The 24,470-nt window shown below is 32.2% G+C and overlaps 1 protein-coding gene across 2 annotated transcripts in view; it reads left to right on the forward strand.

The window, feature by feature from the left end:
* The window catches only part of LOC145303530 (coiled-coil domain-containing protein 87-like), a 175,654-nt gene that overhangs the window by 141,151 nt on the left and 10,033 nt on the right, over positions 1 to 24,470 (forward strand). For both annotated transcript variants that reach the window (XM_080144985.1, XM_080144986.1), the window contains exons 23-27: positions 5,038 to 5,068; positions 11,509 to 11,643; positions 18,958 to 19,072; positions 19,955 to 20,013; positions 23,423 to 23,503. In XM_080144985.1, the coding sequence (XP_080001111.1) occupies positions 5,038 to 5,068; positions 11,509 to 11,643; positions 18,958 to 19,072; positions 19,955 to 20,013; positions 23,423 to 23,503 (421 nt within the window). The remainder of the gene's footprint in view (positions 1 to 5,037; positions 5,069 to 11,508; positions 11,644 to 18,957; positions 19,073 to 19,954; positions 20,014 to 23,422; positions 23,504 to 24,470) is intronic.

Raw genomic sequence — 24,470 nt, forward strand, 5'->3', positions numbered from 1 at the left:
CCTTGCACCAACGGCCTCGTGGAAAGATTTCATCGGACCCTGAAAGCTTCTATGACCACAAGACACCCCACCAACAACTGGGTGGACGAGCTACCTCTTATCCTCTTGTCAATTCGAAACTCACTGAAAGAGGACCTAGGTAGTTCCCCAGCAGAAGTAGTCTTCGGCACGACACTCTCTCTACCTGGCCAATACTTCGAGGATACCACGCCCAAACCTACTTCGGCAAGTCCCTTCACTCAAGAGCTACGCCATAAAATGTCCCAACTCCAGTACTCACCACCCAGGCAACCATCATCACCAACCGTCCACATCCCTCACCAGCTGCAGGATTGCGAATATGTCTTCGTACGAAACGACGCAGTAAAGAGACCACTAATACCAACGTACCAAGGTCCATTTAAAGTCCTGCAGCGTACTAAAAAACATTTGACCATCAACCGAGGAAATCGGAACGACACCATTTCGATCGACAGAGTTAAACCAGCTTTCCTGGAAAAGACATCGCAAGGGGCAGAACCTGTCTTAACTCACCCAGACGCCGAATCAGCCCCAACAACAACACAATCACAGCCAGCTCGCCAAGAGACAGACCAAACGCCAGAAGCGTCCAGCCCTCCCACCAAACACACCAGGCGTGGAAGAAAGGTTACCTTTCCAAGTAGATATAAGACGTACATCTACCATTAGCGGATTATACCCAAGTATCCAGAGAGAGGACATGACCATCAAAAAAAAAACAAAAAAAAAAAAAAAAAAAAACATCATATTTGTAATTGAGTATGATCAATTATCCAGGGAGAGGGCCTTGTCGCGGCTAGGCCGCTAACAACAACAACAACAACAACGACAGCACAACAAACGACCAGCCTTTAACAGCCTCCGCCGAAATCAGCAGTAGCAGTAATGTCGGCGGCCGTCACGTGACTCCAGCGCCCCGTTGTAGGAAAGAAATTTAAAAAAGACATCTTTTCTACAACATAACAAAAACAACTAACTTTAATTTCCTGGAGAAACTTCGTGAAATACACACAACGAACTCCTCCAGCATCGACTGTTTGTTAAGAACATATCCGAGAATTAATATTAACTGTTGTTTAGAAATAGAAACAGCTGCCTGCCCGTCCCCGGTGACTGGCAGCCTCCTGAACATTTCGGCGATATTTCCACCGTTCGCCAGCTTGGTTCCCATGCAAAGCTCCGCACTTGCTCACGGTTCCCCTACCGTTCGACGCTCGCGCAACTACTGTGACTCCAGTCCTTACACTGTAGCAGTCCAGTCCACCACCACTACCGTGGCTCCGGTCTCCACACCGTAGAAGTCCACCACCACTACCGTGGCTCCGGTCTCCACACCGTAGAAGTCCACCACCACTACCGTGGCTCCGGTCTCCACACCGTAGAAGTCCACCACCACTACCGTGGCTCCGGTCTCCACACCGTAGAAGTCCACCACCACTACCGTGGCTACGGTCTCCACGCCGTAGAAGTCCACCTCATCACCACGACTCTGTCCGTACCTGATGAACACTGAACCCTCAGTGTTGCCAATTCGCCGTCCGTACCTCTCATACACTGACACCTTACTCAGTGACCGTCCGATCTGAGCGCCTGTCCGTACCTGATGAACACTGAACCCTCAGTGTTGCCAATTCGCCGTCCATTCCTCTCTTAAACCCGAGGCTAACGCACCAGTACTATCCCAGTCGGACCCAGGTCGACCAATCACCCGCACCAGTTATCACGCCGACTTCTCCGACGTCATCTCAGCGTTCCAGCCTACGGCGAACCAACAAGCATCCCCCTGTCAGAGTACACCAGCAACGGATCCCGGACCAACGTCGCCCAGTGAGAAAATTCGCATTTTTGCCACCCTTTCGTTTGCTTAAATAAAAGGCGAATCGTCGTTTTTAACTAAACCTCCCGAGTTTTGTCATTCTTCTTTGCCTAGCATGCTGTTCACCTTTTGCCTGTGTTTATTTTGTTAGTTGTTGGGTCGATTGTCTCCGGACGACCGGACCCCGCAACAAGTGGTGACCCCGACGTGATACTTAACATAGGCAAAAACAGCTGGCAGAGAAGAGGGCTAAAAATACAGACGGACTCGACGCGACTCTCGATACGGGCAAACAACTGACACAGAAGAAAACCTCTTCCAACAGATATTTTAACTGAAGAAATTTACCACATTCTTAGACGAATTATTAGTAGTAGTTGTATTATTATTATTAGCAGTAGTTGTATTATTATTATTATTATTATTATTATTATTATTATTTTTATTATTTTTATTATTATTTTTATTATTATTATTATTATTATTATTATTATTTTTATTATTATTTTTATTATTATTATTATTATTATTATTATTTTTATTATTATTATTTTTATTATTATTATTATTATTATTATTATTAGCTTTGCCTATATTGATACTTTTCTGTAAAAAAAACATTTATTTACTTTTAAGAATGATGTTTCACATAAAAAGAAAGTTAACAGTTACAAGAAATAAATATTACACATTTTTTTAAAATAAAAGTAAGAATTGTTCACATTAAAATGTTAATAATAAATAATAATATTATAATATTACATATTATAATACATATTATCAGTTGGAAGATGTTTCGTCAGGACACCAAATCATCTATCATTGTCTAGAAAACAGGAAGTAATGCAAGAATGAAATGTCTCACGATATGTGCTGGAATGCCTAGAAAGTAAGAAAGGAAAAGGCAGGAGAGAAAAATGTTTTCTTCATTCCTGTTTGAAGTTAACATTTTTTTTATGAGGACATATTTATAGTAGTTGGATATTAGTTGTAATGTTTCAAAGCAATAAAAGGGAGATAACTATGTATATACTAGCAGGTCAGCTATGGAAGTCTGGTTGTAAAATGCACTTAAATATAATATTTTAATTTATGCAGATTTCATATTTATTATTACAGAGCCAGTTCTCTATTGATTATTATATTATACCCAATATATAGCAGTGATTTCAAACATTTTTAAAAATAAAAATAAAAATGACCTGCGTGCTCTCAGCTAGAATCAAAACCAAAACATATAGCTCTCCAGCATTATCCTTCACCATCTGAGCTAAGTCCCTACGCATATAAAAATTTAAAAAAATAACGTTTTTTGACCTATAAATGTATATAAATGCATGAGTAGAAGCAATATGTTTGAATTTGTTCTACGTGTTCAAATCCATTATATATCGAGTTTCAAGTCTGTAGACTAAAAATTGGCAGAGACCATTCTGTACACAGGCACACAAAGTCACTTATATATAAATCTTTATGCAATAATTTTTGCTTGTACAGCAACATTGTTTCCAACAAAGACTTTATCAGATTATGACTCTGGATTGAGGCATGGTTTAGGGGCTGAAGCATCATTACCACCAGCCCAGAGCACCCCAGCAGTATCTCAATATACCACCAGACTTTGTTGGATTTTTGTCACTCTGTGGGATTGCCATATCCATGCTAATGCGGCTAGAGCCTTGTCTTGTCTATTTTTATGTGTTTTTTCTTGTCTGACAGAGAAAGATCAAGATTATTCAAGAACGTAGAGGTTGAGTGTGCAATAAAACTTCAGCACTTGCCTTCGATAGAAAATGTAATGGTTTTCCAGCAATTTCTGACACATTGTTCTTGTAGATATTTATATCTTTCCACCTTATACTGGCGTGACAGGTCAAAATTTTCCTCAAATAGAACCATTAATTCACTGACAAAAATTTTTTTCAAATTAATGGACCAAATGATAATATCCAGATGCTGATCCGTGAATGTTATTTCAGTTAGAAATATGAGCCAGTGTGAATATATATATATATACATATATATATATATATATATATATTGTTAAACATTCCAAAGTCACAGTATTCACTTAATTCACATTCATATAATTTTATTGCTGTGTCTTACACATGTTTTATTGGGTGGCATGAATATACAAAATACATCATCAGAGACTTACATTAGTTCCTTATAGTTCTTCATTATATATATATATATATATATATATACACTCGTGAGCAAAAAAAAAAATGGGCCAAACAAATTTTATACATTTTATTGCACTAAAAGCTATATTGCACAAAGAACACTTGAACAAGGAAACTTAAACGAGACAAATAACACAGAACAAGACATTTACTTTAATGAATGCTTCGGATGGAATCGCATTCCCTTTTGATTTTTTTAAAAGATCAATCCTTTTAGAAATTGCTCTCAACCAAAGTGGAACACTGAAGAGGAGATGCTATTCCATTCGCTTTGCATAGCTTTCTACAGTTTGTCATTGTTCTCAAAAGTTTTTCCAGCTAATGCACAAGATATTATGGACCAAATATTCTCAATTGGGTTTAAATCGGGGCTTTCACCTGGCCAAAATATCACATCAATTGAATTATCAGAAAACTATTTTTTGTGACTTTAGCAGTGTGTGCAGGGGCATTATTATGTTGAAAAATAATGTTCTGGGATACTTGGTAATAGTCCTGTTTCTAATATTCGAATATATTGATTGACTTCTCACATCTAATAAGTTCCCAACTCCTGCTGCAGTAAAAGTTCCCCATACCATTATCCCTTCATTCCCATGTTTAACTGTCATTTTTATGCCACTTGTCGAAAATCTTACTCCAGTTCTTCGATTGTACCATTCAGGAGCATTAGGAGCATCACTAACAAGACAAAATCTTCATTCATCTTTTTTATTTTATATCTTTTTTACATAAGTTTTAAAATTTTATTGTTTTTTTTTTTTTTGACATTTTATTTTTTTTCTTAATAGCAGGCTAAACAGTTACTTCTCTGATACTCATAAAATTTCATTTTCTTAGTTAAAAATAAAATTACTTGATCAATTTACATGATTTTTGGAATATTGCATTTCCATTCTGTGACGGATACATCATAAAGATTTTTCTGCAGTTTTGTTTTTTATTTTTAATTAAGTTCTAAATAAGAATCAAATTTAATTTTTTTTCTCTTTTTCTTTTTTTTATATTCAGAGAAGCTACGGACTCTAATATCCCAGGAGAGGTTTGTATATTTGAGACATATGAGTCTGTTAATCTTTCTTTGTAATCGATTTTCCAATTTACAACCAAGTGTAGATTCAACAGCCTACTTATGCTGACAGCTGAAAAGAATATCTTTAGCATGTAACTCAAACTACATGCGTTCCTAAACCTAATTAAAGCACATATTTTCAAATTAACAATTTATATCTACTTCTGTAGTAGTAGTAGTAGTAGTAGTATTACTACAAATGACAACAATAAGCAGCAACAGCAACCACTATTATCATGGTTTGAAATATCTGCTTGACTTGTAGAGGACTAGGATATATAAATCCTAATCCCGTTACAAAAAAATAATGAAACGAATGGAATGAAGGAAACAAAGACTCAATTGATGGATAAGATAAACGTGTCATTTATTTACTGTTGAAAAATGAATGTTTTAGGTATAACACATGTTCATGTCCACGTTCGGGTGTAACCATCGTTTGTTGCGGGACTGGTGGTGTAGAAAGAAAAGGAAATGTGTGTTCATCTCGCGTTCGGGTCACTATCGTTTGTTCGCGCGTGGGAAGAGAAGTGAATAATGAAATGGGAATGATAGTCCAGCGTGTAGACAAAGACAAAGATAGAGGGTTGTTAGCAGTCAGCTACGCGAAGGTATTCTCAGGCACAAGTTGTATATATATAGAGAGAGAAAGAGTGAGAATGTCAATCCAGTTCATGGAGAGAAAAAGTGTATAAGGTGTACATACTGTTTGTTAGCTTTTTGCCCCACATGGTAGCAAGTGGCGTGAGGTGCATGGGCGCGCACCTCCCGAAAGGGAGGCGGCTGGTTTGTCAAACCGTTCAGCTCGGAAGCTGGTCCGAAAAGAAAGAAGCTGCTTATTGCTCTTGCTTTTATAGTTGTTTCCGGTGGTCTTTTGCGCATGTGTGGATTTCCTTTGAAAGGGGAAATGGCGTTGCCCATGTGTGCGTACGTGTGCGCGTATGTGAGTACATGTGTGTACGTTAGCGTGTGTGTGTATACACGTGAATGTGAGTGTATATACGTGAATGTGAATATATGTACATGTGTGAAAATGCGCGCATATATTTGTGTGCACGTATGTATATGACAAGTAATATAGCTGGAGATGTGAACGCGTGTTTTTGTGTGAGACTAGAAAAGGCTCGCGCAATACTCCCCTTCTCAGGAAAAAAAAATATATGCAGTGTATATATATTTATATATATTTTTTTGTAAGTAATGTTTTCGACAATTGATTTTTTGTCCTGTTTTTTTGCTGTTGGTGTGGTTCTTTGAAAAAAAACGTCAAAAACGGAGTGTGTTCATAAAAAAAAGTATTTACTTACGCGTAGAAAAGGCGTTTACTCTTTTTTTAGGCTGATATTTGTTTGTTTGGTTTTTGTTGTGTTGACATGTGCAATGAGTTGCTTGGACAGTGAAGTGAATTGGAAGGAAAATTTTGTTAGTGTTGACGTGATGTGTCCAGTTGACTGTGTCTTCGCAAGTGAGTCTGCAGTAGTGTGTGTACATTGTTTGGACGGGTGCTAGTTGCGCATTCGTTCTTGTTGAACGATGGGTGTGGTTGCCGGCTGTCAACAAAACTTCCAAGTTCTGAGTTTATCAGCATGCGTGGTGCATCTCAACTTGTATTGTTGATTCAACTTCTTCCTATGTGTTGATCGGGATGTCCTGTAATTGTTTCTTTGTTATTGCATCTGCTGTGCGGGAGAGAATGTGCATAGGCCTATGTGATTTTTCTCCTCGCGTTTGTTGCAGGGTAATGTCAGGAAACCATGAAAAATGTTTGTCGAGTTCGAATTTTTTTTTTTTTTAATTCGGTATGAAGTCGACAGCTCCGTGTTTATTTTTCTGCCGAGTCTGATGAGGGGTTTCGTCATTGTAGTTTGTTGAGGTTTTTGTCAATAGAAGTTCACTTGTTTTTCTTTGTTGAAATGTTCGTTTTTTTTCTTTATCAAATAAAACGCGCGTCTCGCTCAAAACAATTCCTTTAAAAAAAAATAGCGTCACCATGCGTGTTCGTTTCACATCGGTCGGTCGCCGGTTTGTTGCGGATTTGTGGTTATAGAAGGAAATGTGTGTTCCTCTCGCGTTCGTGTGTCACCAATTTGTTGAGGTGGTGCAAATTAGGAATAATGAATTGCTTTGAGGAAGAAATGAACGACGTGTTAAATTGAATTAAACGAACAAGAATTTATTTTGTGAAGAAACAAATGAAAGAAAAGGGTACCGCACGTGTTTAGTTTGGCATGCGTCTCTCGCTGTTAACTGGTGAGAAGGAAAATCTATAGTTTAGCGTGCATCTCTCGTTATTGGCTGGTGAGAAGGAAAGTGTATTGTTCTAGCGAGAGAGAGTCTGTGTGTATGAGTATTTTGTTCAAACGCATCGATTTCATTTTAAAATACCGGGGTATAGCTGGAGATGTGAACGCGTGTGAGTCTAGAAAAGGCTCGCACAGACTTCTAAACAAGGTGCTGATTGAAACAACCAATTAACTTCAATTCTGAGTTGCCTAATTAGAAATATTTTCTCATGCAAGCAGAGATAAGTTCCAGAGTTTATAAAAAGGAGTGTGCATGACTATTCTTCCTCTTTTTGGGCTACATGCAAACCCCCTATTGTATACTCATTCACGTCGTTTGGATTAACAACAAAAGTCCTCTCTGCACTGTAGACCTCCTACCATTAATAAAGACTAATAGTATTGACAAGAAAACTCCTATATCGAACGCATGTGGACATACCATTGCAACACACACACACATACGAACATAGCTTGTCTTTAAACACCTAATGTTTATGTACGGACAGTCTCTTAAAAACATTCTTCTAATATGAATTCCTCTCTATTCCCTACAACGAGGACAATTCTTCTATCCTATATATGGACTCTCCAACTATTTTCCTCCTCTAGACTATTTTATCAGAAACACCTCCTCCATATTTATGTGTTAATGAAGATGCCCATTAAAGTTGTTAAAAATGTTAGAACAAGACTTTGTCATTCCATTCCACACTTCTTACAGTGTATGTATATATATATATATATATATATATATATATATATATAGAGAGAGAGAGAGAGAAAGAGAATAAATGACAAAAAAGTATATTCCAAAATTTATGATTTATCATTTATTCCTTTAATTCAGTTGACATTTACAATTCTTGACAGTATCTGTTTCGCAGCGCAAAATCAATCACTTAATTAGTATATCAATCAGTGAATCTATTATACCCTTAACTCATCAGAAGAAATATCAACAATCAATCAGTCAAAAGGAAGTGAAGTACGATTTGACATGATTAAAATCCAAAAATTGGAAGAGAAGCTGTAAATACCTTTTAATATGTTTCCATTACGCCATTTTAAATTTAAATATATATATATATATATAGTAAGCATTCCAAAGTTACAGAAATGTTTATTTATTTCACTTCCTATTGTTTTATTGCTTATATGTTGCATCTTACACGTGTTTTATTTGAATGACCAAAATTTACCAAACAACTTTTCAGAGACATATAATTTACTCGTGGGGGGGGGGGATACAATTTTTTTTTTTTTTTTCCTTGGATTGAAAAGGATAATGGATTTTCCAAAATCATAAGAAAAAAATATAAAAAAAGTCTTATTGAATATTTTGACACTTTATGAAGATAAAAAATACTTTCGATTCAGACTACACAAGGAGAGTAAATCCATATATAGCACTATATCACATGTAAGGACAATATAAATACTAGCAGGGCTACTTGACATTGCCCGGGATTATAAAAACAAAATAATAGAAGTAAAAAAGAGTATATAACATTTTTTATTTTAAAATCCTTTTTTCTTTCTCTTTATTCATTCACCCTTCCCCACAGATCTTTCATCTCCATAGTCTATTTTTCTATTGAAAATAAAAATGTAAATCATTCACCTCTCTCCCTTATATTATAGACTAGCGCGGGGGGGGGGCACCTAGCTTTGCCCAGTTGTAAAATACGCTTAAATATGATATTTTAATTTGTCCAGATTTCATATAAATAATATAATGGTAAAAGGAATTGGGAATTTCCAAAATTCTTACTTGAATATTTTGACACCTTATGTAGATAAAAATACACTTTTGATTCAAACTACACAAGGAGACTAAATCCATATATATATATATATATATATATATATATATATTTCACATCATATTGTTTTATTGCTTATACATTACGTCTTACATATATTTCATCGAATATATATATATATATAAAAGCGAAAATGGGTGTATGTATGTATGTTCGTATGTGCGTTTAGTAAAAATATATATATAAATAAATTCCTAGTAATGAAGTAAAAATAATTATATATATCAATTCCTAGAAAAGAAGTAAAAATAATTACATAAATAAATTCCTAGAAATTAAGTAAAAATAAATATATAAGTATAAATTCATAGAAATAAAGTAAATATAAATATATAAAATAATTCCTAGATATGAAGTAAAAATAATTATATAAATAAATTCCTAGAAATTAAGTAAAAATAAATATATAAATATAAATTCCTACAAATGAAGTAAAAAAATATATAAATAAATTCCTACAAATAAAGTTAAAATAATTATATAAATAAATTACTAAAAATTAAGTTAAAATAATTATATAAATAAATTACTAGAAATTAAGTTCCTAAAAATAAAATAAAAATAAATATATAAATTCCTAGAAATGAAGTAAAAATAAATGTATAAAAAAATTCCTAAAAATAAAATAAAAATAAATATATAAATTCCTAGAAATGAAGTAAAAATAAATGTATAAAAAAATTCCTAAAAATAAAGTAAAAATAAATATATAAAAATAAATTCTTAGAAATGACGTAAAAATAAATATAAAAAATTGCTAGAAATGAAGTAAAAATAAATAGATAAATAAATTCCTAAAAATGCAGTAAAAATAAGTATATAAATATAAATTCCTGGAAATGAAGTAAAAATAAATATATAAATATAAATTTCTAGAAATAAAGTAAAAAATAATATATAAAAATTCCTAGAAATTAGGTAAAATAATTATATAAATAAATACTAAAAATGAAGTAAAAAATAATCATATAAATAAATTCCAAAGATGGAGTAAAAATAAATATATAAATATAAATTCCTAGAAATTAAGTAAAAACAATTATATAAATAAATTCCTAGAAATGAAGTAAAAATAAGTATATAAATATAAAGAAATTCCTAGAAATTAAGTAAAAATAAATATATAATATATATAAATTCTTAAAAATAGATAAAATATAAATATCTAAATATAAATTCCTAGAAATTAAGTAAAAATAAATATCTAAATTCCTAAAAATGAAGTATAAATCATTATATAAATAAATTCCTAAAAATGAAGTAAAAATAAGTATATAAATTCCTAGAAATTAAGTAAAAACAAATATATAAATAAATTCCTAGAAATTAAGTAAAAATAATTATATAAATAAATTCCTAGAAATGAAAAGATACATTTGGCTTTCTTTATTCAAATGTATATTTCAATGTATGATTTTTTAATGATGGCTATGTCCAGAAACCTTTCAGAATGAAATTCTCTCAGTGCAATGACAACCTAAGGTTAGTAGTTAAAATGATCTCTGCTAGCCGATTGTGAAACTTGCTTAGAGTATAAATGTTAATTTTTTTTTTACCTATTATAGGAATAGCCATGATAGTAATACTTAATTATTGAAGCTGTAACAATTTAATTTAATATTATTTTCCTTCTAAACTTCTATTTAAAATATTCACCACTGCGCAAATGCACACATCTATTTAGGACTGAAAACAACTGTCAATAACATGGGATTGATCTCTCTCCACAAGGGGTTCATCCCTTAGGGTTAATACCACCAGCGAAATGAAGAGAAAAAAAGGTGACATAAAACCAACAGCCTTCTTTGAAAAAAGTGTCTTAGATCAAAAGTTTGTTTTTTTTTAAAGAGGGGAGAAAAGCAATTTTAATAATTTTATAAAATATTTATTAAAATTATTTGGATTTTAAAAATTTTCAAATTAATACTATTTAGTTGTTAGCTTACTGAGAGGTATCAAAATCTGACATCATTTTTTCTATGAAATAGCAATTTATGAGACAATGTTATTCCACTTATACATCCAAAAACAGTATAAGCTTTTCCCTTTAAAAGTAAAATCCAAAACTAAACTACTACTGATACACTTAGTGTATCAGCAAGATATTGACATTATAAGTGACACATTGAGAATGCAGAAACGTTTTGAATTAAGGAATGTATTCGACATTTGACAAGTAAAAATTAACTCAGTTAATGTCATCGTTACACTAGTAACATTATTAATATTGTTAATATTAATTATTCAAAGGCAATTATTTTAAATAAGTTTTATCTATTTTTTCTCTCCTTATTCGTTGAAGTCGAAGGCTTTTGATATAAGCCAGTACCAGCAACGTTTTAATAAGATGTGGAAATTTCTACAGATGACACAAGAACAGAAAATAGAAATGGCAATAAGATTTTCCATGCGCCTTGATGGCGAAGAATTTGAAACGGTAAGGAGTATTTCTGTGAATTGTGGCTTTAAATACAGTCTTGAAGTTTGCAAACCAAAAGGTTAAGTGTTTGGATTTTTGTCAAGATTTTGCTCAATCAAGTATGTAGTATTAAAATATATGTAGTATTAGAAATATATGTAGTATTAAAATATATGTAGTATTAAAATATATGTAGAATTAGGAATATATGTAGAATTAAAATATATGTAGAATTAGGAAAATATGTAGTATTAAAATATATGTAGAATTAGAAATATATGTAGTATTAAAAATATATGTAGAATTAGAAATATATGTAGTATTAAAAATATATGTAGTATTAAAATATATGTAGTATTAAAAATATATGTAGTATTAAAATATATGTAGTATTAAAAATATATGTAGTATTAAAATATGTGTAGTATTAAAATATGTGTAGAATTAGAAATATATGTAGAATTAGAAATATTTGTAGTATTAAAATATATGTAGTATTAAAATATATGTAGAATTAGAAATATATGTAGTATTAGAAATATATGTAGAATTCGGAAAATATGTAGTATTAAAATATATGTAGTATTAAAAATATTTGTAGTATTTAAAATATATGTAGAATTAGGAAAATATGTAGTATTAGAAATATATGTAGAATTAAAAATATATGTAGAATTAGAAATATATGTAGTATTAGAAATATATGCAGTATTAAAATATATGTAGTATTAAAATATATGTAGTATTAAAATATATGTAGAATTAGAAATATATGTAGTATTAAAATATATGTTGTATTAGAACTAGATGTAGTATTAAAAATATATGTAGTATTAAAATATATCTAGTATTAAAAATATATGTAGTATTAAAATATATGTAGTATTAAAATATATGTAATATTAAAATATATGTAGTATTAAAATATATGTAGTATTAAAAATATATGTAGTATTAAAAATATATGTAGTATTAAAAATATATGTAGAATTAAAGTATATGTAGTATTAAAATATATGTAGTATTAAAATATATGTAGTATTAAAAATATACGTAGTATTAAAATATATGTAGTATTGAAATATATGTAGTATTAAAAAATATCTGTAGTATTGAAATATATGTAGTATTAAAATATATGTAGTATTGAAAATATATGTAGTATTGAAAATATATGTAGTATTAAAAATATATGTAGTATTGAAATATATGTAGTATTAAAATATATGTAGTATTAAAATATATGTAGAATTAGAAATATATGTAGTATTTAAATATATTTAGTATTAAAAATATATGTAGAATTAGAAACATATGTAGTATTAAAAATATATGTAGAATTAGAAACATATTTAGTATTAAAAATATATGTAGAATTAGGAAAATATGTAGTATTAAAATATATGTAGAATTAGAAATATATGTAGTATTAAAAATATATGTAGAATTAGAAACATATTTAGTATTAAAAATATATGTAGAATTAGAAATATATGTAGTATTTAAACATATTTAGTATTAAAAATATATGTAGAATTAGAAACATATGTAGTATTAAAAATATATGTAGAATTAGAAACATATTTAGTATTAAAAATATATGTAGAATTAGGAAAATATGTAGTATTAAAATATATGTAGAATTAGAAATATATGTAGTATTAAAAATATATGTAGAATTAGGAAAATATGTAGTATTAAAATATATGTAGTATTAAAATATATGGTGTATTAGAACTAGATGTAGTATTAAAAATATATGTAGTATTAAAATATATCTAGCATTAAAAATATATGTAGTATTAAAAATATATGTAGTATTAAAAATATATGTAGTATTAAAAATATATGTAGAATTAAAGTATATGTAGTATTAAAAATATATGTAGTATTAAAAATATATGTAGTATTAAAAATATATGTAGAATTAAAGTATATGTAGTATTAAAATATATGTAGTATTAAAAATATATGTAGTATTAAAATATATGTAGTATTAAAAATATATGTAGTATTAAAATATATGTAGTATTAAAATATGTGTAGAATTAGAAATATATGTAGTATTAAAATATATGTAGTATTAAAAATATATGTAGTATTAAAATATATGTAGTATTGAAAATATATGTAGAATTAGAAATATATGTAATACTAGCATGCCCGATCATAAAATATGCTTACATATGCTATTTTGATTAATGCAGATTTTGTATTTATTATTATATTATATTGGACCCAATATATATTAATGATTTAAAAAGTTAAAAAAAAATGACTCGTGCGACACCACCGAAAATCGAAAACAAAATGTTTACTTTACGATTTACTTTTTCCTTGGATGTTAATGCCTGAGCTATGAAGACATGTTTGCTGCAAGGCTAAAAATTAAAAGATGATATTATGTTATGCATGGATATTCGTAATGCCGTTGTTCAACCTCCACCTGGAAAATTCCATTTTTTTAAATTTTCACATTTTGCACCAATTTTTTTCCAGCTAAAACCCAAATATAAAGTTTCACATGTATTCGAATACTTTTTTATTCTGTACAAAGGGGGATTTCAAATTGCATTGTTATGATGACTGAACTTATGCATTCACAACCTGAAAGTTTTATCTCTATGTTGCAAATATTGACGGATATTTCCCCATTACAGATATTTTTTTTTTACTCAAGTTCGCTTTTTTTTCTTTTTTTTTTTAGTCACCACTTATCAAGGACCGGAAGCCACTCAGGGATAAGGGTTATTGCATGTACAGTAATCAATGGGATAATATAATAGTAATCATTAGTAATGGAGATTTGATAAAGTGTCTTACTTAAGGGGGTGGTTTATCAGGAATTTGTTTATGTTGGACTTGAAGACATCCAAGTTGTAGTCAAGTGGGAAACAAGCAAACGGAACACAGTGCAGGCGTGCACTTCTAAGAAAGAAGCTTTGTTCATGAAATCTACATTTTGATTTAGGCACAGATAAAGAGTGGGGAAAATTATTGACAGTGGTTTCAGCTAGACGAGTGTTTTTTGTGAAATATTGGCAAGGGGGGAGGCCAGAGATTAGAGCTCAAATGAGCACTTGCCATGGAAATAACGATAAAACAAAGACATGCTTGCAACTTCTCTTCTGTGGAAGAGAGGTTGCAGGGAAGAGAAAATGGCATCCCTCACTAGGCTACGAAGTCTATTTTGTACTCTGTCAAGGCAGGATAGGCTGTTTTTAGCAGCTCCTGTCCAGATATGGCAGCAGTATTCCATTCTTGGATGCACTTGGCTTTTATATAGATAGAGAATTGCATCAGCAGTGAGATATCTACTGGAGGGGTAGAAGAATCCCACCATTTTCCAGCGAACTTGGCAACAGATTTGATGCATGTGTTCCATTTCAGTTCAGGAGTAAAGGTCAATCCCAGAAGCTTGTCAAAACATGGAGCCTCCCCAAGACGAGAGCCACCCATATCAATTGATGCCAGATGGGGATCAGAGCGTTGATGATGTAAAGATAGAAGCTTGGTTTTAGATGCATTAAAAGTAACCAGCCAGCTCTTTCCCCATTGTACCACGCGCTCAAGATCAGAGGAAAGAGAATCAGAGAGAACTTTGTCATTTACGGCCTTTGATGTGTTACCATAGATGGTTGTGTCATCAGCATAGATGTAAACGAATGATTTAAGTATGTGTTTTGGGAGGTCATTGATGTAGATCGGGAAGAGAGTTGGGCCCAGGATGGACCTTTGAGGGACACCAGCATTAAGACTGTGATTTTCTGATTTCTGCCTATCAACCACTACTCTTATGAGCCTATCAGAGAGAAATGATTTAATAATTGAGAAAAAATTTCCAGTTATACCGTAGCTGGAAATCTTGTGAAGTAGGCCTTTATGCCATACCTTATCAAAGGCCTTTGATATGCCAAGAGCAATTGCCCTAGAAAGGAAGCCTTTGTCGAGAGATTCACCAATCCTGAGATATAACCATCTGCTGTAGATCTAGCAGAACGGAAACTATATTGCATGTCACTAAGAAGGTTATTTCTGGTGAGATGGTTGACTACTTCTTTATTTAAATGGATTCCAGCAACTTACTCATGACACACAGGAGACATTGGTCTGTACTGAGAGGGAGATGACCTGTCACCTGAATTCTTAAATACAGGGCATACTAATGTCACTTCCAAACAAGGCATATCGCCACTTGGACGTAAAGGGCTACTATTTGGAACCATACTTAGGAAAGATTAACAAGATGTTGGTTTACGTGGCATTTAAACTTCTGCATATCAGTACAGTCACGGAAGCAGGTAGCAGGAAGGGAATTCCAAAGTCTAGCTGTTTGCGGGAAGAAACTATCAGAGTAGAAAGCTTTCTGGGATTTAGGGACCGCAACAGTGAAGGGGTGAGATGTTGCTGTTAAGCGGGTTTGTCGGGGATATGTATGTCGAGGGGGCACAAGTGCAATGAGTTCATCAGAACACATTCCATTAAAATATTTGTAAAACAGGCACAGTGATGCAACATTGCGGCGATGGGACAGAGGTTTGAGCTTAGTTGACAAAATGGGACCTATTAGAGTCAAGAGGGAGAGATTAGTGATAGATGCACCAGCCCAGATGTGGTACCAGTACTCCATGCATGGGCAAATAGATATTAGCAGATATTTTTCTGTTGTAGATATTTACAGATAATGACGGTGTCTAAGAAAGCAACTCCTGTCATTTTTGTTTTTAATTATTTATTTTAAAGAAAAAAAATCTCATTTTTGGCTTTCTTAAATTTCTAATAATATCACAAATTTTCAAACGATAACTCAAAAGTGCCAATATCATTTCACTAGCAGGACCCATTAACTGGCGTCACCCGGTGGAAGCATGCCTCATCCCCTCGTAAAAAAATTAAATTACGATTGTTGTTGGTGGTCACTGCTGTCTCTGGCCAATTGCGGACAGTGGCAGCCATGGCAACCATGGCAGCCATGGCAGCTGTGGTCGAAATATAAAAAAAACAAGTAAGGGAATGCATAAATACAAAGGTGGAGCTAATGTAAATATTTACCCCCCCCCCTCCCCCACAAAGTAAAAACAAGTTAAAAAAATAAAATACAACGTTAATGTGTGTGCAGTCTAGCAAAAGTGGTAAAAACGCAAATTTCTATAGCCAATTTGATTCATGTTTAAACTAAAGCCTAGTTAATCAGTATTTTTTTATTAGGGTGTTTTTTTTTGGGGGGGGGGGGTATGGATATATGTATATTTCCACCATCAAGAAAAATCATTTAACATTACCACTTTCCTTGGTTTTCGGTGGCGCTGAAAAAAAAAAATGTTTACAATTACTGTCAATGCATAGTTTCCAAGATATGAGGAGATGTTAACTTTTAAAAAGTGGGTGATCACTTTCCTGTAATAATTTTACGTAAAATGAGCCCCACTTTATGACCACCTGTTTTAGTAGGGGTGGGGGCAATGTATAATAAACTCAATTAAACGTATACTGAGCACCCACACATCAGCCCCTCTCCCCTATTAAAAAACAAATATTAGAGGTTTCCAGTTGTGGGAGGAGGCAGCCCAGACAATCGACTTTGCCGAAACAAAAGTAAAAATTTTTTAAAAACCCTTTCTTTTTTTTTAAATAGAATATCGATAACCCTTTATTTTATAATACAAAATAATCACACAGACGCCCACAAACACAGAAATGTGTGTAAGATTTTCGACCGATAGTTTCCAATTCGAAAAATAAATATTGCTACCCGTAATTATTTTTATTTTCTTTCTGAGGGCATTTTATATTGTTTTTTTTTATGGGGGGGGGGGCTAAAGTGGACATATGTATACTTCCACTATCGAGAAAAATCATTTAACATTACCACTTTCCTAGGTTTTCGGTGGCACTGCAAACAAAAATAATGTTTAAAATTACTGTCAACGTGTAGTTTCTAATATATGAGGAAATGTTAGTGTAAAAAAAGTGGGTGATCACTTTCCTGTAATAATTTAACATAAAAGTAGCACCCACTTTATGGTCACCTATGACTGTGGAAAAAAAAGAAAAGAAAAGAAAACGTATAATACGATATATATGTATATAGTAGATATATGTAATGAATATTTTTCCAGTAAAATATTTGTCAACCGAGAACTGGTACTGTACTAATGTTATGGAAGGTGCGTATAGTGTAGCCATATCTGAATATGATAAATCATTCGGTAATGTAGGCAAGAATAGGATTCTAGAATAACGGAATCTTCCAAGGTCAGCCAATAGGAATGGGCGAACAATGTCTCTGGAGGCATCAGTAATTATGTATAGGAAGAAGGGAAGATTATGTTTAGTCTTTGTATGTAATAAGCAGTTAAGAGCGGTGAAATATGAACAGCGTAGGAAAATGAAGAATAGTACACAGTGTATAGTGGTATGACTTGGTTGCTTTTAATGTCGTTTTGATTTAATTTGTTTTTTCTTCCCCACCCCACCTATACCAACACTTTCTGACACTCTCCTCTCCATTTTTGAATAAACTCCTAAACTCTAGTTCTGGACAGTATATCAAACTTTCTGTGGCAAAATAGTTTTGAAATTTGGGTTTAAATTTGTTGAAAATTTCTTAATAAACTTGTAGGAGATTGAGAGCCAAAACACTCTGAAATGGCTATAAAAATAGCTGAGAAATACCGAAAAGTCGCTAAAAGTTGTGAAAATATTAACTTCAAAAGATCAATTCTTCGATTTCTTTTTTTTTTTTTTTAACGATTACAGAATATCTGCATTCTTTGGAGAGCATGTTATTTTGCTTAAAGTACCATTTATTGTGGTTTAGTATGTTTAGGGTGGTGCGGAAGTTGAATTGTATGGGTAGGAGCTGCAGAGTGCATTCTGCGGAGGGGGGGGGGTCCTAAGCACGGCACTGTTTGCCAGAAATTTAATGACGCATGTCTGCTTCTGATGTACGTCCATGGCAGAGGTTGTTTTCTTAGAGTTTCACACTGTCAATATTTGCAACAGAGAAATGAAACATTCAAGTCATGAATGCATAAGTTCAGTCATCATAACAATGTAATTTGCAATCCCTTCTGATCTATTCAAGCAGAAAAAATAGGAGGCATGTCTTTTGGAACGCTCCTCATAAATAATTTATTTTAAAGTAAAACATATATCGCTTTTTGATTTCTTAAATTTCTAATAGTAAAAATTGCATTTTTAAGGGTTTTTATTGGTTAAATAATTAAAATTATTGGAGCAATTAGAAACTGTTAAACAATATTTTTTAAAAGAGCAACTTTATTCTATACTTTTATTTTATTTTATTTCTTTATTAACTTTGTTTCTCAGGCGTTGGAAGATTGGGAAGAAGCTACGAAGCTAATCAACCGAAGAGAATGCATCATGGCTTCATTGATGACCTTTGAAAGTGAAGCATCCGACCCCAACAGATTTTTTGTTCGAGGTAAATTATTAACAAAATTTTTTTTTTTTTCTTTTCTTGTTACAATAGACAGTTACGTATATAAAATATGGCCTTTTAAAGCACAACTATCTTTGCCTGACTCATTTTTATGTCATTTACAAACTTTGTCATTTTCTATGCTATTGATTTACTGCAAATCACTTGGAGAATTATTTGGGGTGTTTATCCAGTTTTGCCTCCATATAAAAAAATTATAATCGAACAAAACTTTATTATGTATGTACCATTTAGGTTTAAAAAAAAAATGGGTTGAACACCATAATTTACACAAATTCTTTGATATTTTTGGTTTTATTAAATAAAATTTGAATGACTTCTAGCCAGTATTATCATGATGACTATGTGTGAATTGAAATTTAGATTACGTCCCTTGGCCATTGAGCTCAATGTAAGCAGAAAATGGCTGATGAGACATTTTGACATTAAAATGTATTTTTTCATATTTACAAAAAATACTTTATTATTTGCATGATTTTTTGTGTACTATCTTTTAAAAATGTAACATATATGTTCATAAAATTCTTGTGCCATTTTCTTTAGTTTTTTTTTTTTTTTTTTTGGCATTGATAAATTAAAATTAACAATATAAAACATTCCTACACACAAATACTGTTGGAAAATATATGAACCTGCATCCTTTTCCCTCAAAAATGAGTGCAATAGCAACTTGTGTTCTATTAATAGCATAACAAATAATGATCGTTTATAATATGTAGTGTTTCAACATTAAATCTAAAAAGAGTTGATTTGTCTTAAACCAAACATACTCCTCTCAAAGTTTTAGTTCCTTCATTTCTGAGGCCGTGTTTCATCAAGCCTGTTCATTACTATATTGATATTTTCATTTCTTTTAATGCTTAGAAACTGGAAATACCAGAGCAAGGCTAGATGAAGCAAAATGTCGAAGTAGTTTTTATCAGGTTTGTATAATATTTTTTTGTGCCGAGTTTTAAAAAAAATCTGACATGAAGAACAATGTGATGTTGGGATTTCACCCAATTAGGTGAGTGGTTTTATAAACAAATGGGATGAAAAATAATTGTAACATCTGCAAGAGAAAAGAACACAAACACTTTTGCTACAGCAACACTGTAATAGTGAAATTCGGAAAATGAAAAAAATTGATTTAAAAAAAGAAAAAGACAATGGTATCTACTGAATTTTTGTGTCAATTTCAACTAAAAGCAATTATATCTACTTAATTGGAATATCAGAAGTACTTAAATATTATCGCATGATTTAAAAAAAAAACACAAGTTTTTTATCTTTGTTGTAAAAAAAAACCTCGCCATATTGTTTTGAGAACATATGACATAATAACAAGGGAAGTAACTCATGCTAAAAACAAGGCAATTAACTTATATTTATGATTGTTAACACACAATTCATTAAAAAATTGGCAATAGTTACACACTATTTACCTCCCCTTTGGAACTCAGTATATTTTTAGCCAAATATTTTAAAAATGTTTTTTTTTTAATAATTTTTTTCTACCTTATCGTTTTTCATGATTTTTGGATATATTCATTACTGCGACATGATAAGTAAGTAGAAACCATTAGTTTGCCTTAGAATTCAATATTAAAAATGTCAAATTTTGCTATTATAATGTGGTTGTACCACACTTTTTTGAAATTGAATCATTTTTATATATAATATACTGGAGAGAAATTATGAGAGATAGAAAGAACAAGATGTGTTGTCTTGCAAATAACTGGTATCTGTGGGACTTATCAATGGAGTTAATATTTTTGTCCAAACAGCAGTTTTTAGGGGTTTTTTCATATAATTTTGTGGATATATATGAGTGAGGGGAAAATTCTTTGAATGTAACTGTATTTGTGCTGTTGCATTTGCCTGGTTTTCCCACACATGTTAAATATCTGTTAATATAATCAGTAGGATTTCCAGGGCCCACCTTACTTCTATAAAAATTAAGACAAAAAAAAAACTCTTCAAGCTCATCCGGGTTTGTCAACCAAGCTGATTTTGCTAGGCACCTTGTGATTGGTTCTTTCTTGTTCCACCATAGTCATCGTTATAAATGGAACCTGTTCAAAGGGAGGTAAATGTGAATGTCGAGGTTTTATCGTGAAGCATTTTTATTCTTATGAAAATTAAAAAAAATTTTTTTATGAAAATCAGTAGAGACAAGACATGAAGCCACTTGATGTAACAAAACAAACAAAAATGAAAGACGATTAATGAAAAGACAGGAGATATCTATTGACATTAGTCTTGAAAAGACCAAGGCTGTAAGTAGAAGGAAAACAGTTAGCTAATCATCGACTTTGGGTAGGATTGAAATTGCTATCTTCAGACAAAGCTCGCCTGGAACTATAGAGATTCAATGTCTCTATCCACTACACCACGGCCCCTGAAGGGCGATCAAAGTTGGATTTTTTGGTATTATAAATCCAAGTTTTTTGTTATCTGATCTTCCATTGCCGAGTCCGCACTAAATGGTATATTATTTTATTATTGGAATTCTTTGAGATGAGTAATTTGTATATTTATTTATTCATTTGCAGACTGTTATCCTCATCTTTACGGTTGCTGAAACAACTATGAAGATGAGGATAATAGTCCACAAAAGAATTCCAATAATTGAATAAATTGTGAAATGTTCCAAGAATCTATAGCAAATTTATACTTCTCCTTTTTGTGTGGGGAGCAATTAAAAACAAAGCTGTATATGGAGATCAAACAACTATCTCCATATAAAGTTAGGTATATGTATATGTTTATATGTAGAGGATTCATTCTCTAAACTAATTAACCGATCATTATGAATTTTGGAACATCTCCAGCTATGGTATAGCTGGAAATGTCTTTTCAATTACTAAATCATTTCTCTCTGATAGGTTCATAAAGGTAGTTGTTGATGGGCAGAAATCAAAAGCTCATAGTATTAATGCTGGAGTCCCTCAGAGGTCCAGCCTGGGTCCAACTCTCTTCCTGATCTATATTAATGATCTTACAAATCACATCCTTAGATCATTCATAGACATTTTTGCTGATGACACTACCATCTATGACAGCACATCAAAGGCTGTAAACGACCAAGTTCTCTGATTCTCTCTCCTCTGATCTTGAGCATGTGGTACAATGAGGAAAAAAGTGGCTGGTTACTTTTAATGCATCTAAAACCAAGCTTCTATCATTGCATCATCAATCTTCTGATCCCCCTCTGGCATCAATTGAAATGAATGGCTCTCGTCTTGGGGAGGCTCCATATTTTCACAAGCTTCTGGGTCTGACCTTTACTCCTGATCTAAAATGGAATGCGTACATCAAATCCGTTGCCAAGGTCGCTGGAAAAATTATGGGATTCTTCTATCGATCCAGTAGATATCTCACTGCTGATGCAATACTCTACCTATATAAGAGCCAGTTACGTTCATTGATGGAGTATTGCTGTCACATTTGGGCAGAAGCTGCTAGGAAGACCTTATCCTGCCTTGACAGAGTTCAGAATAGATTTCATAGCTTAGTGGGGGATGCTCTTTTCTCTTCCCTGCAACTTCTTTCTCATAGAAGAGATATTGCGAGCCTGTCTCTGCTTTATTGTTATTTTCATGGCATGTGCTCATCTGAGGTCCAATCTTTGGTCCCCCCTCGCCAAACATTCACGAGAAACACTCATTTGGCTGTAAACACTATCAATAATTTCCCCCACTCTTTATCTGTGTCTAAACCTAAACGTAGATTCCATGAACAAAGCTTCTTTCTAAGAACTGCACACCTGTGGAACTCTCTTTCCAGCTGACTACAATATGACCGTTTTCAAGTCCAACATAAACAAGTTCTTGATGAGCCGTTCCCTTTAAGTAATCCAATTTACCAAATTTACACTTCTAACGATTATTATGAAATTGTTCTTTCGACCACTGTACACTCTTTAACCCTTATCCCCGAATGGCCTCTGGGCCTTGATAAGTGGTGATTCCTTTGTAAAAAAAAAAAGCTGTAACGAGTTGGAATGTGGGCTATATTTAGTTTTTGTTTGCTTATTTTTGTTAAAAACTTAATTTTCTGTTGCTGATCCTAATGTTAAAATAGTAAATATATTTTTTTTATTTAAAACTACAAGAGTTAAACTAAAATCTATAGATCAACACCCACAAGTATATTTTTTATTTTTGCGAAAACATAATGCACATATTACATGGGTTTTTACAATAAATAAAAATGAAAAAATAAAAACAACTTTATAACAAAATATTTTAAGAGAATCAAAATCGGTAATTGTATTGGAATCGTTGCATCACTAGTGTTGAGTAAAAGGTTAAGACTTATTTGCCTTATTTATTTTTTTTATCTTGACAGAAAATTGAACAAGTGGACAAGAAATTATCAAAACATCTAAGTATGATAAAAAAGAAATATGGAGAAGTTGTGACTTTTCAAGTAAGTTAAATAATAAATCATTTTTTTTTTTTCTTTTTATCTTTTGTGTCAATCTTTGTAACCTAAAAATGAAATAACACAAACAATTTGTTTTGTAATTGTTAGAAAGGCAACGAGTTCATATTTGGATTATTCAGACTACTGTTCTCATCTTGAGTGTTATTTTCACATTTCGGTTGATATTACATCGACCAAAATGTTGTGTTGATTGTAAGTTGACGTATGTGGGTTCATGGATGAGAAAAGTTTTATAGACTGACTAGCGAGGGGTACCCGGCGTTGCCCGGGTGTTTGGAAGTGTGGGAGGGGGGGTAAAAAAAAAAAGTAAGTATGAGGATCGAACCCGAACCGTTGGAGGCAAAATTGTGAAAAAAAAAAAGTGCAACGTTAACCATTGCCCTACTGTGACATGCTAACGGAAACGCGTTTGAATTTATTTAATTACTTAGATTTAGCAGATGCGCGTTTTAATGAGTTAATGAGGTCAAGTTTGACTGCGGGATTTCATTTACTGCTGAACGCTTTTTTTTTTCCCCCAACATGTTATAGGAAAAAGACTAACCCACATGCGGCGAGCGACAAATATTGAATATTTATCTTCCCGAAATCGAGCAAATTAAATAAACAGGCGAGCTTCATTGTTAACTGTGAGATATTACGATTTATATGTGATATAAAAAGTTTTAAAAAGTTGTGAACCGACCGACCGCTTCTTAAAAAAAAGCCTTTTGTAGACATACAGAAAAAGCGAACACACATACACATACATACATTTTCGCTTTTATATTTATAGATTAACAAAAGGATCATTCCACAATAGCTGCCCAAGTTTAAGGCTTGATAGCCACTCCTTTAAGAAGATGAATGATCTCAGCAATGATAACAAGTACAGGTTCTGCCACAAAAGTAGAGAGTGTGAGCCACCTGACATCCAGCTGGTTATGTTGGGGAACGGCTAATATACAAT

This window comes from Euprymna scolopes, chromosome 19 (genome assembly GCF_053919585.1).
Source record: "Euprymna scolopes isolate OS-2025 chromosome 19, ASM5391958v1, whole genome shotgun sequence".
Taxonomy (NCBI): domain Eukaryota; kingdom Metazoa; phylum Mollusca; class Cephalopoda; order Sepiida; family Sepiolidae; genus Euprymna; species Euprymna scolopes.